Here is a 14,038-nt window from a genome sequence, read left to right on the forward strand (position 1 = left end):
TTTGATTGCAAACGACATGGTAACTGTCGGTGCTAGTTGCTTCCATGGGGACCTCTAGACCCTTTCAGGCCAGACATACTCCTGGGACATCTGGAGGCAACGTGGCCTTTGGCTTTCTCACTGCTATTGAAGTATAGTCCCCTGAGTATGAATGGCTGATGAGACTGTTGGATGAATTGAGAGGGGCTATCATTTTGGAAATAGAAAAACCTGGGGTGGACAAAAGAAAGGAATGAGCCAAAGAGAAATGGGAGAAGTAGAAAAGACACTTTCAAGAGAAAGCAAATATTCAGTAAAATTGTTCAATCATATCATCCTATTAAAACAATACACTTTGTGATTGTAAGCCAAGCACATTGTACTTATCTATGCCTGATTTTACTCTAAGTAGATTCACACTGTCAAGATGTGATGATTTTCTTGAATGAGACTTTAATTAACATCATCGTATCAACCCAGCCGTGCTACTGTTTCATCCAAGTCTGGAAGCCAGAAAAGAACAATGCAGGCAGATGGAGTGTGATTTCTGAGCCTAAGCAGAACAGACTTTTCTTACATCATCTTACTCTGCGTCTAGAGTCTTTGGAAAAGCTTCTTCACACTCCCTAGACATGCAAGCTGGAACTAAAAACCCCATGAGGGCCTGAGGGCAATCAAGCTCTAGAGTAAGCTTTTCTCTGCAAATGCATTCAAACACCCTAATCCAAGGCTTCTGAATAATGATCAGGATAAAACAGAAGACCCTCTGTTCATGTATCTGGCAGGTCCACCATCAGCAAGTAGCTGACATTCCCACAAATAACTAGTGAGAGGTTTGGGAACCATTTGAAAAGCAAAAAGGAAAGACATTAAGATTCAAGTTGTAGAAAGTGCTGGGCTTGCTTTGTTTGATTTTGTTTTAAATACAGGGTCCTTATTCTGGTTGAATTTATGCAAAGTTAAAGTGAAATAATACTCCCTCCATAGCTATTTGGTTTTCCCTGTACTAACCTAACTTTTGATTTTAAAACTCAAAGTCACATCTCCCAGCTAAAGCCATAAGTAAAGATTAAGTGAGAAGAGACACGAGTCTACAGCATTCTGTCACTAACCAGCAGAGCTCAGATAACCAGAGTCTTCACACGAGGACAAGGTATCTCAAATTCGATCCTACTTACCAGGAGAGAGATTTGTCCTTCTTTGACGATGTTCAAGATGCTTTTCGCCTTTTTTAGATACTCACTCCTTTCTTCTGGGCCTTGGGAGTTGGTCCAGTTCATGGCCCCCATCTGCTCTTCCACTTTGGGTTCTGTTGCCGCGGGTGGCAGCTGGAAGGCCCTGAGCTGGCAATCTGGCAGCCCCTTCTCGCCTCTTCGACTGTGAGCCTCACTGAGGGTCTTGCTGAGGAAGTCCTTACTCTGGCTTTCAGACTCATAGGCAGAGCAACACTTAACCACCGGAGTCGAGCTCTCGCATTCCTCAGTGGAGAGCTTTGGCTGGTCTCGGAAGACAGAGGATGCTTTTCTCAAGTGAGGGCTTTTCACGGGAGAGAGAACACAAAATGGTGTCGTGTTGGACGGCGAGTTTTCAGCGCTTCCTGTAGAGCAGGTTTTGCCTGAAAGGCCATTGATGGTTGTGCATAAACCCAAAATTCTTTTTTCTGAAGTCACCTTGGTAAGGGAGGCAAGTTGTTGGCTGGATTTAATGTAAGGCACATCCAGAATCTCATCCATGTCCAGATCATAGTGTTCCAGCTCGCCCAACAACGTGCTGGGTTCGCTGCTCTGACTTTGGGGGCCGCCCTCTCCCTCCCCGGAGCTGAGCTCCTCAGGTTGGGGGCCTGGGTCAGAATCATCCCCTTTCTGGTAGTCCACCTTCTGGTTCTTTGGATTATCGCTTTCATTGCTTTCCAGAGTCTCGGGCTGATGCTTCAGTGGGGAAACTCGCTTGACGGGGCGGAACTTACTGTACACATCGGCGATCCCCGTGGGCTTCTGAGCATTTGCAATGAGTGTGGAGACGCCACAATTCCAGCTAGAGCCAGAAACTGTTTTTAAAAAAATTAAAAGACGAGGAGATTACTGAATCACTGAACACATCTTGGCCACACAGGCAACACTGTCCACTGAAGTTACGCTCAAAGTTAACCTGGGTGCGATGGATGACTTCAAGAGAATATCAATCATAAAACACATAGTTCAAACTTACCATTGGAAAACACCAATGGATACATCAAAGTTATGGAAGACTGGCTCCAAATGGATTGAAGTGGTACTACCACTAAAAAGCACAGAGTTCAAGGAACAAACCCAGACAGACAATTGGGTCTATTCCCTGGAGAGTTACATCTCCCTGACAGTACTAATATTTTTTTAATTTGTCATCATTTCATAACTGTATGCCTTGCAGAGTACAACTTCACACCTCCAGTGTGTTATACCTCACAGTACCTGGCAGTATTTTGACACTTGTCACTGCCCTGAAAAACAGAACTGGAGGGTAGGACCTTCTGTGTTAAACGAACATCCAGACTAATTCAGGGAAAATACATGATGTGTGAGCACACAGGTACACATGTGTACATGCATGCATGCATGACCCCCCCAAAAAAAAAGCTTAAGCATTCCCATACAAAGGGGGGAGCACATTATTTAATATTGGGCAAACAGGATCTAGTGGGGGGTTTGCTAGGTGATTCATCAGATGGATCAGGGAAAGAACAGGAGGGAAAGTGTGTGAGAGGCAGATGAGACATGGGAGAGAAGCAGGGCTGAGTGCATTCCAGCCCAGACTGAACATGTTTTCAGTCACTGTTGAGGGGCACCTCACAGAGCTCTGGCCTGCAATGCTGCCACAAACTGCACTGATGCGTCCTTTGCGAACATGCTCTTTCAAATTCAAAGCTGCCCTCCTGGGCTGGAAATTCAGGAGCAAAGGAAGTTGCAAAGGGTGGGTGAGCTCGGCTGACTCTTTTCCTCCACCTGGGCCTGGATAAAGGCTGTGAGGTGGACATCTGAGTAAGTGTCTGGTAAGTGAACCGGCAAGAAACATCTAGAGCTAACAGATCTGGAGGACACATCTGAGGTGCCCCGCCTGTGAGCTGCCCATGAAAGGTTGCCCAGCCTCCTCTTAGTGAGGGCACAAGTCCCCTCCGCCATGACGACTCTGCTTCCTCTCTAGACACTCCCGGGATCAGTCCACAAGTGACCCAGCACCTTAAGGAGGTGGCAGAACACTGATTTATGGGTTCCTACTTCCCTTCGACTTGGTTTCCACAGTCCCCCTCAAAGAGGTAAGGTTTCAGGACATGCCTTCCAAGTAGGGACTCCTGCCTGGCTCCCCTCTTCTGAAATGACAGCAAGTGGGAGTATTTAACCCCAAAGCATAGGCATGTGCCTGTTCCTTGCCACTACCGGGCACAAATAATGAAAGAACTTGAGATGGGGTGCCCCCAGGTCTGACTTCCTCCATAGTCCCTAGCCTCCACTAGTTCTTGGGGTTAAAGTGGCAAAGGAGTTATGAGTTATGAGAAGTTCCCCAAATGTAGATCCCTGGTCATTTTTTCTTCAGTGAGGGTGTGTCCTCAAAGGATTCCAAGAAGTTCTGGAACCAAGGCAAGGACTAAAAGCGAATGTCATGAGTTCAAATCCATACAACTGGTAGTGAGTTCATTCCCCACAATGGACAATTGTGGCAATGGACTGTCTGGCATTTTGGAATCTAAGAAAACAGTATGAGCTATGGAGGGAAGCATGGATTCTGTGAAGTAGGGAACAGGTATTATCAGGGAATGTTCCAGAAGGGAAGTGTCTAGGTGCTTTTAAGTTGCTGCATCTGTTCCCTGTCACTGGCTCTGATTCTTGATTGTACACAGTTCTTGGCACAGAGCAGACAATTAACAAATTCTAGTATTTGACTTGGAATCTCATTTTGCACAACTCATTAAACCTCTTTGTAAATGTCCAATGTGCATCCTTCCGAGGGATTTACAGTTTAATTTCACAGGGACAAAGTTTTGTTAATAAACTCAGAGGAGTGATAATCACCAATAAGAAGTAGAGTTTCTAAAATTATTTATGAAATGTAAATATGTAAAGGCAAAGGCTAATTCCAGTTGGTCTATTATGCATTTGATAGTTTTCCTACTCTATATATGTCCTTTTTTCCCCTAAAAATGTAAAGTTATGAAAAAGTAATGACTGCCAGAAATTTCTGCCAAGCCTTTCTCGCTCCCTTTCAAGAACACATGGTTACTTATTTAAAATACCAGAGATCATGGACATAAAATTTGAAAAGGTAAATAAATACACCTTTAATTTTATTCATTCATTTTCTGAAAAGCTTTAACTAGTGGGAAAAATATATATAAAATACCCCTTGTCATTGTCATTTTTGAGATATCTACTTATTATTAGGTGTTGATTTGCTCTTATTTTGCTAAGTACCTTCATTTCTTTGCAATTTCTTGAAAATGTGCATCTCAGGATGTAATAAAAAATTTAAAGCCACATAACCTAGTAGGCCTACACAATGAGTGCATTGTGGCCATATATTTATGTATTGTATAAGGTTGAAGGTTCAAAGGGCTACTCTTTTATGTTGGCTTTATTTACATGTGAAATTTTTTCCAAGTGATACAGGGAAATGGATACCATATGTGTCCCAGCTGTTTTGTTCTGACAGGAGCTGTTAAAAACGCTCTATGGAAATGAATTCTGTCTGAGTCTTACGAAAACACTTTCATTTTTTTTTTCACAGAAGGTTCTAGAAATTGAAGAAGGGGCGTCAACAGTAGGCGTGGTGTCCTTCCCCTTATCAAACCTACGACTCTTTTTTAGGCTGCGAGCGAAATCTGTGTGTTGACTGCTAGGGAAAAAATCCTAGTCATGAAAAATGGATTATTGAATAGGTTTTCATGAGAGTGCTCCAATATACTACCGCAGTATATTTCAATATATGTTACTATATATCATATACCTACCTCAGAAGAAGGGCAATTTTATGCATAAGATAAAAGATATAACTTAGTTTATTTCTCTTAAGCTGGGCAAATGGGGTTTTTAGGGAAGGACTAGTAAGATTTTCATTTCTTATTGTAAAAGTCTAGCAAAAATTTCACCTGTAGTATTTTTCTACCCGAACGCCCCAATACATTTCTTCTAATATGTGGAAACAATGTTCAGACTATCATGACTAGGAATAGGTTAAATTTATTTTCACAAAATCATGAATAAACACTTCCCACGTTAAACTTCAAATCCCTGAAAATTTTATCTTATTTTTAGATCTTTAAAGCTTTGTGAGAATAGGGTCTGTGTCTAATTGATCTCTGTAGTCTTCAAAGCACCCAGCAAATTGCTTTCCATACGTAGGTTGTTAATGACCTTCGAGTTGATTGGATTCATTTTTAACATCTTACGTAAGTAAACATGTCTAATACACCTTAAACCTGTCTATCTGACTATGTCACAAATTTTCTAAAATGGTCACACATAAATGGAAATTGATTTGAGGCTGATTTATAGGCCACAATTATCTCTTCTCGTGTAGCTGACATTTGGAATGCCTCTGATCTCCAGCAAGGTATTTTCAATTGCCAGCTGACTATCCACACTTAGCTATTTATACAACAAGCATTTATGGGAGCCTGGGATGTTCATCTATTTGTGACAGGCAGCATGTTCCAATCCAGGGGCTTATTGCTCACCCCGGGCCTAGTTCTTCCACTTCTGCATTCTCATTCCTTATCCAGCACACACATGTACACACATGCACAACACAAATTCTCTCTCTCCTCTGTCTCCCCTAAATGTAGACCTTGTGCACCCGACCTGAAGCATATGACCACTGATGCAGTCTCCCGAGCAATCCACTGTTGACCTTTCTCTTTCCTTGACCCCCAACCCCGCTGCCTCTCATCCCTCAGGGACCAAGTCCTGCTGTGATCACATCCTAAAGCCCTTTCTAATCTGTTTTTTTCTGTTCATCCTACTACACTGACTGCACCACCCGGGGACCCTCCCAAAGTCTCTGTAAAGTTCTTCCTGCTTCCTTTGGGTCTCTCTTTCCAGTCCTGTATGACTCCTCTTCATATAGGGCTAATTTTGTCACTTCTTAGCTCAAAACCTGAAACCTCAAAACCTCAAAACCCACGCTTGTCTGAAATAATGTCCCTCACATCCCACCCACCCCCAGTCGAATGCATATCCCTGCAGAATCTGAGAACTGCGCTGAACACCCTGACTGGGGGGTGACAGGCACTTGCACATCTTACAACTCTCCCCCATCCTTCTGATTAATTTAAGGGTGTCAGGTTTGGTTCTATGATGAATTTAACTCATTCCCAGAATGTAGTCTTCCTTGAAAATACAGAAACTGCAGGCAGTAGGCACAGAGATTTTCAGAAGCAGAAAGAGTCAATAGGAATGCTCTGTTCCCATTACATTCATTTTAAAGTGATCTTCAATTTATTGCCAGTGGCACTGGTTTTGTATTTACAGCACTGACATAATGTTACTCTTAAAAGCAAATATGATTAAAAGGGACCAGCTTTGGGCCTCCCTGGAGGCGCAAGGTGTTAAGCACAGCACTGTGAAGCTATCCACAGCCTCTGCAGCCCAAGTTTGATCCCTGGCCTGCAAGGGAGCTGACCACATGGCACAGCAGACCTCTCTTGTCTTGCCCGCTGCTCCCCGCAGCAGTGTATTTCAGTCAGTCTACCTGTTCTGTTCCCCACTCTGTCTCTGGTGGATCCTCTCATCACCCCGTACCTCTGGCCTGTACCCCCAAAAAAGTGACCAATTTTAGAAAACTCTGTTAAATAAAGAGTACATGTGGTATAAAGGAAAAACAAAAGTAACAGAGAGGAAAGCCAACAGAAGAAGCTTCACCTCAGATATAGTCATATTGTGGAAACAATACTTGAATCATTAAGGTCTGGTAAACCCTGGCTTTCAGGAGAGCAGGTACATTCTTTAGGACACTACATAGTTGTTCTTTTTACTCATTAGCTAATTCATCTTCTCATCTCAGCACCCATCATCCCTACATCACTAATTTTTCCCAGCACCTCCACTGCTAAATGCACCCTTTCTGTACACACCATGTGCTGCATTCACTGATGCCACCTTTGGGGGAGTTCCCCTTCTGGAACATCTTCCTGCTGCCTTCTCTGTCTCAGATACAGACTCATCAGCAAGATTCCCCTCATGTGTAACTTGATTGGGGTACTTGCTCTGTGTCTCCCAGGAAATAGCTGTTGCTTGATTCTCCCCAGGAAAAAGCTTTTCCTTGTCAGTACAATGACTGCAGCAACTACAAAGTTCTGTTGCAAGTAGTGGCTCATGCATCTGTTTCCCCCTCATCTTGCAGAGCAAAGATTGCTCTTGAACCTACTTGCATGTATAACCAGCACTCTCTCTAGCACAGCATTACACACTATTGGGACTCAGGGGTTAAATCTTTAAATGAATGAATGAAAATGAAGGAGGGAGGGAAACAGGAAGAAAAAAGGGAATAAGGAAGGCAAGAAGGAGGGAATATGCAGCCCAAAGATGCACAGTACAGTTAACAAGATGAGCCTGATCACAATCAGTCATTCTAGCCATATTTTGGGCGCGCTGTGTTAAGTATTTCAAAGATAGTGTTAGTAAGCTCTGGAATGTGTTTTGACATTTAGAAGATGTGCTGGGTATTGGAATATTTTCATACATTCCCCAAGAAAAGACTCGATTTCTTCATGTGCAAAATAAAGGGGTTAGACAACATGATTGCTAAGACCTGATCCACCTCTAAATTTTTATGACTCTATGGAAAGTCTACAAATAACAGGGCTCTTTATTCTGAGTGACTCACTTTGAAACACTAGAATACTTCTGGATCCACGTCTTTCAACAGATCCTCACAAATTCATAATTATGAGGCTACGCTGATTGCTGACACAGAACAACTCTTTGGCTCTTAGACTGATAAATTAGTATTTTCTTAGGAAGATAATGAGAGTTTGCAGTTGCAACGGTGGATCCAGTTTTCAAGGCTGAACGTCAGTGCTGACTCCCAAATTGCCTATTTATTTTACTTCCAAATATGGAGTTACATATCCAAATTGGAAAATTAGACTTTATGAAGAGAAAGATAAGGGGTATGTCTTTATGATAGAATAGTGTTCTCTAATGTTTACTTTGAAAAGGTCAATGTATTCTATTTTTTATGAGAAACTAAATGGTCAACTTTAGTTATAATATTTTAAATGTTCATAACAATACAACCCATGTAGCTGTTGCTCTTGCAACTTCAAAGATACACTTTCTGTTCTCCAAAAATTCATTTCCTTCCACTTCCTACGGGAGGAAGACTAAGAAAGATTAGGAGCATCTATGCTAGAGTCACAAGTTTCTTTAATCTCATACAAAATGTAACTTGTGGGGCCTCCCTGGTGGCGTAAGGGGTTAAGATGCAACCTATGAAGCTGACCGCAGCCACTGCAGCACGAGTTCGATCCCTGGTCAGGGAGTTACCTACATGGTTCAGCAGACCTCTCCTGTCTTGCCTGCTAGTCCCCTTAACAGTGTGTTCCCCTCAGCAGTCTGCCTGTTCTCTTCCCCACTGTCTCTGGTGAATCTTCTCATCACCCGCACCTCTGGCCTGTACCCCTGTTCTTGTACACATAAATAAATAATTCTTTAAAAAAAAAAAGACGAAACTTGTAATGACAACACCTCAGGTTCTGAAGAAGTGGTGACAGGTGGCTTATACGGTCTTTGACAATAGGAAGAAAGGTATGGCATCTGAGTGAGGACTATTTACTGGGTGCTAGACTACAACCTGATCCACAAAGGGTTGCGTAAATCCTGGAATAGGAGAAACTATGTTGGACCATTCTGTTTGAAAGAGTGAACCTGTGCAGGAAATGCATATTTCTGGAACATTCCCATGTGGTTGCTTGCTCAACCCTTTCACTAATGCCACAGACCCTCTATTAAGAGGATTGTGAGGTTGAAGCAGTACAGAGGACATTATTATTATAAAAAATTGAACCATGATTTATTGGCATTTACACAATAAAATTCTTGTGAAAAGATTCATTGATCTGCTCCTAAACTTTGACTTTAAGTGGCTACTGATACCAAGCAGCTGTTGCAAGTATCAGAATCATGTCTCATTACCACCAGCTCTGCCCAGAATGGATGAGTCCTGTGCATATAACTCTGCACTCTAGCTGGGCCACTGTTTTGTTCTGCAAAAACCCCTAGAAATACTCACCACCTTACTCCCTTGGAGAGAAAAGACACCTCTTCACCAAAGAAGCACGTTCGATCATGAAATCAGACTCAATATTTTGACAACTTTAAACCTTTGGGCTTCAAAAGCACAGGTCACACAGAACAGCAATTGGTAGATCTGAAGGAAGTACATGGTTTCAGACTTATTCTGTCATCTAAAAAGTATGCTGACCTTCACGGTGACATTAGCAAAGCCCCCTAAGTGGATTAAGTCTTGTATACACTCCAGACCCATTACCCGGTTTCCTTTCTCTCCCTCTCTGTGCAGAAATGCAGAGAGAAAGAGAGAGATACACATCAAGGGACAGTGAGAATGTTGTCAAGCAGAGAAGGGCAGAAAAGGGGAGAGCTAGCTCTGTGTGGTTTCTGGAAAAGTGCAGAAAAACAATCACCCGTTTGAACTGAAGGTGGCGATGTTTTACAGTAGCGATCTACTTGTCGGGGACAAAGAGCACCAAGTTACTGCTCCTTCCTAAGAGACACAAGGCAGATGGGGTTGGACTAGAAAACCCCTACCCTCCACTCTCTGCTGTTCATCACAATCCATTGTTTCAGAAAATACCAAAGTAGACAGCTATGTATCCACATTAGAAATCTGTCTTTAGACATCCAGAAGAGAAATGAAAGGGGTATTTCTTTAGGGTACAAGAAAGTGCCCTGACTGCATATATGGGAGGTGCTGGCTCCAGTGTGCATCTAAAGGGGTGTGATCCTATACCCCTAAATCACACACAGTGTTACCAACTGACACGACTTCAACAAAAAGTAATACAAAAAAGTTTGAAAATGTGTTTCCCTACTGGTTTTTTTGGCAAAAAGTTGAATGAATTCTGTTTTCCATGAGAAACAAAGTGATGAGTCTGAGAAACCTGGTCTTGGTTTGAGAGGGACGCATTTGAAGGCCTCGAGGGAGAAATGGAAGGAAGAATTGGAGCTGGATTGCAGCTTTCTCTTCCTCTTGGCGGGCTCAGGGGGTCCGCCTACATGCGTTCTCAGTTACAAGGATGAGAGAGACCAGGGCAGGTGCAGCTGAAAACAGCAAAGTGCAGACAAGTTCCTCCCGGGGTAAAGGAGGAGCTCACCCTCTCTCCTCCCTGGCTCAGCTCAGTGCATACGTCACCGGCACTATTAGAAACAGTGAGGAAAAGACTTGCATGCAGTCTAAGATTGCCTCAAAGTGATATTTCCTCACTGGAAACGTCCTAAAATTCCCTCATTTATCATTTTAAAATTGCTATTACAAAGGGGGAGGATGAGGAGCAAATAGAAGGGGGCCCAACGGGCTGTGGGGAGATCTGGGGGCCTTGGTGGTGGGTGTGGTGTGTTGATAACAGGCATCTGAAGAGGTGTGAACCATAGTTCTGCATCCTGTAGAGTGTGGTGAACCAATGATACTTCAATAAAAATAATACAATAAAAAATAAAGTTGCTAGTACATCACGTTTGTGTAAGATGATTTCGTTGGAGGTTTTCACAACAACTCTGCAGGATGGCTGAGCAGCTCTTATTCAGCCTCCCTGAGAATAATAAGAACCTGGGAGTTTTAAGTGTTGGGTTGAAAATTAAACAGCTACTGACTGCTCAACCAGGAACCCAGTTCCGCTATTCCAGCTTTTTTTTTTTTTTTTTATACAAAACATCACAGGACCACATTACAAAATAAAACATATTCCCTAAACTTATTTCCCTAAATAATTCGCTATTTCTCCATTTGGACCACATGGAATCAATGGGATTCCAGAAACCAGTGGCAAGACCTGGCTGTACTCATTTCAGATTCCTTTTATTTATTTATTTATTTATTTATTTATTTATTTATTTATTTGTGCAAGCAGTGGGTACAGTCAGAAGCGCGGGAGGGTGAGAGAATTCACCAGAGCCAGAGCGGAGAGCAGAGCAGGCAGAAGGACCGAAGTACACTGCTGAGGGGAGCAGCGGGCGGCAGGAGAGGTCTGCGCGCCATGTGGGACCCTCCTCTGGTGGCCAGGGATCAGCCGGGGATCGAACCTGCGCTGCAGAGGCTGCGGGCAGCTTCGCAACCCAGCGCTCAACCGCTGTGCCACCAGGGAGGCCCATTTCATTTCAAATTCCTTTTAACCTAAATCCCAAACTATGCTCTCTGCTTGGTTTGGGTAATCACTGATTTGGATGCTATTGTGTGACCACAAAGTTAGGAAAATGTTTTGATTTTTTCATAAAGATTTATTTATTTATCCACACAAGAGCTGGAGTGCAGGCCAGAGGTGCATGGGGTGAGAGGATTCACTAGAGACACAGTGGGGAGCAGAACAGGCAGACAGACCACAGACACTGCTGAGGGGAGCAGCAGGTGAGTCAGGAGAGGTCTGCTGCACCCTGGCCCGGGATCAAACTCATGCTGCAGTGGCTGCGGATAGCTCCATAGTGCTGTGACTTTATCCCTTGCATCACCAGGGAGTCCTGGAAAATGGGATTTAATAACACATTTTCTTAGAAGCAGGAGAGAGGAAGAACTTTCTGACTTTGTTTATCTTTAGTGGCATTAGCCAAAACATGGCATCATCTTATCACTAAGAATTTGTTGTTTCGATTGTTAATTCCTCCCATGGATTAAAGATGCAACCTCTTTTGAATGTAAGCAAGAGGTGTAGGAAAAATATAAAGCTTATTCAGACATATTAAGGTAATGGGCTGAAAGCTAAAACACTGTATAGGTACATTCATTCAACAGACATTTGTTGTAATGTTTTCTGTGCACATGGTTCTAGGTGTGCGGAGGTGGGTGAAATTAGCAAAATCCCTGCGAGGGGTTTGGGGAGAGGTGGGGAGAGAAGAGGGACCACACAGGAGAGCAAGTCTAGGATGATACGAAATTACAGAACACACAGGGCTTTGCAGGGAACAATGAGATGCGGTTAGAGAACAGTCGAAAACTCACATCATGAAGGTGACAGGAAGCTAGGATCTGGGGAATAAAGCCAGTATGTGAGGATCTGGGGGGAAAGAGAAAAGAAGATTTTGTGGGAAGTGCATTCTCCATGCCTCCAGCAGGAGAGAATCTGGCCTATTCTAGGGCAGAGAGAAGTAGGGCTAAAGGGATCAAAGAGGAAGTTGGGGAGCTTGTCAGGGCTCAACCATTTGAGGGTTTTATGGCCACAACAGTTTTGTTTATATTTTAATTGAAATAGTGTGTGGGTGGGTGGGGAGGGGAGGGGGAGCATTTTGCAGAGAAATGCAACGATCTGATTTTTCATTTAAAATACATCCTCGGGGCCTCCCTAGTGGTGCAAGGGGTTAAGCACCACACTATGAAACAAATCAGCAGCCTCTGCAATACGAGTTTGATCCCTGGCCGGCCAGGGAGCAACCCACATGGTACAGCAGACCTCTCCTGGCTCTCCCGCTGCTCTCCTCAGCAGTGTGTTTCAGTCAGTCTGCCTGTTCTGGTCCCCGCTCTGTCTCTGGTGAATCCTCTCACCCCCCGCATCTCTGGCCTGTACCATAGCTCTGGTATGCATAAATAAATAAATAAATCTTAAAAAAAAAAATACATCCTCCTTGGACCTCCCGGTGCCACAGTTGGTTGAGCGCAGCACTGTGAAGCTGTCCGCAGCCTCTGCAGCGTGGTTCGATTCCTGGCCGGCCACGGAGATTCCCACATGGCGCGCAGACCTCTCCTGCCTTGCCCGCTGCTCCCCTCAGCAGTGCTTTTGGTCCGTCAGCCTGTTCTGCTCCCCGCTCTGTTTCTGGTGAATCCTCTTCACCCTCCCGCAACTCTGGCCCATACCCCAGAAACACACTATGGGAAGGCGGGAGGGGAAGAGGGATTAGGGTCAAAATAAGGGGGGTGGGAATTGTATGGGGAATATAACCAAGATGAAAATGCGTACATTGTGCAAAAATGAAAATGATGTAAAAATATATGAAATAAAATAATAAAAGTAAAAATAAAATACATCCTCCTACAGACTCTGGTGGAAATATAGCCGAGCAAGGCTAGAGCTGAGGAAGGAAGTGAGGCAAATTCATGGCTAGTACTCAGATGACACGAAGGCCACCCGGCCTAGCTGGTGGCTGCTGAGACTGGAGAGAAGGGGACCGCTGGGGATGGGCCGTGAGCACAGAAGACTCAGACTGATGTGGAGCACAAGGGAGAGAGAGAATCCCAGCTTCAGTCGCTCAGTAGATGTTTCAGTAAACTGAGGGCCAAGGAGAGTCTGAGGAGGAACATGTTGGGGTGAGGATTCCTCTTCAGAATCCCCTGAGATATAGACATTGAGTGGGCCGTGACGCAGAGGCTGGTGTGCTGAGGGAGCAGTGGCTGCAAGCGGGGGGCACAAAAGGGGGACAGTGAGGGCATAAGAATGGATAGATGTCAACCCAGAGAGACTGAAAGGAGAGAGTGTTCAAATGAATACTCAAGTCCCACCTGGTTATTTCAAGGTCAAGCAGAGGAGAAGGGTTGCATCAGAGACCAAGATGTCAGAGTCTTAGGAGAGAAATGAGGAGAGAGCTGGTGTCGCAAGGCCCAGACGGGAGAACTTTTCAGAAAGGAGTGGCTGCTAATCTCAAATAATAAGAGGAGGCTGACGGAGTTGAGTATGTCAAAGTGTCTGTGGACTTGTGAGCGTGGCAGTCATGGCCTGCCCTTGAGAGGTGACATCACACTAGGGATACTCACAGGTGAATGAGAGGTGGGGGCCTAGAGATGGGAGCTTCCTTAACTCTTTGAATCAGGCTGGGCCGAAATGTGAGTAGGGGGGACAGAAGCTGGGTGGCAGCTGCTGGGGTGTAGATTC

The 14,038-nt window shown here is 44.1% G+C and overlaps 1 protein-coding gene across 12 annotated transcripts in view; it reads right to left on the minus strand.

Moving 5' to 3' along the window:
- The window catches only part of SNCAIP (synuclein alpha interacting protein), a 158,553-nt gene that overhangs the window by 35,867 nt on the left and 108,648 nt on the right, over window positions 1-14,038 (minus strand). For all 12 annotated transcript variants that reach the window (XM_037509464.2, XM_037509463.2, XM_054694495.1 and 9 more), the window contains one exon: window positions 1,158-2,026. In XM_037509464.2, the coding sequence (XP_037365361.1) occupies window positions 1,158-2,026 (869 nt within the window). The remainder of the gene's footprint in view (window positions 1-1,157; window positions 2,027-14,038) is intronic.

This window comes from Talpa occidentalis, unplaced genomic scaffold (assembly GCF_014898055.3).
Source record: "Talpa occidentalis isolate TD23 unplaced genomic scaffold, MPIMG_talOcc4v2.1 talOcc4.13, whole genome shotgun sequence".
NCBI lineage: Eukaryota > Metazoa > Chordata > Mammalia > Eulipotyphla > Talpidae > Talpa > Talpa occidentalis.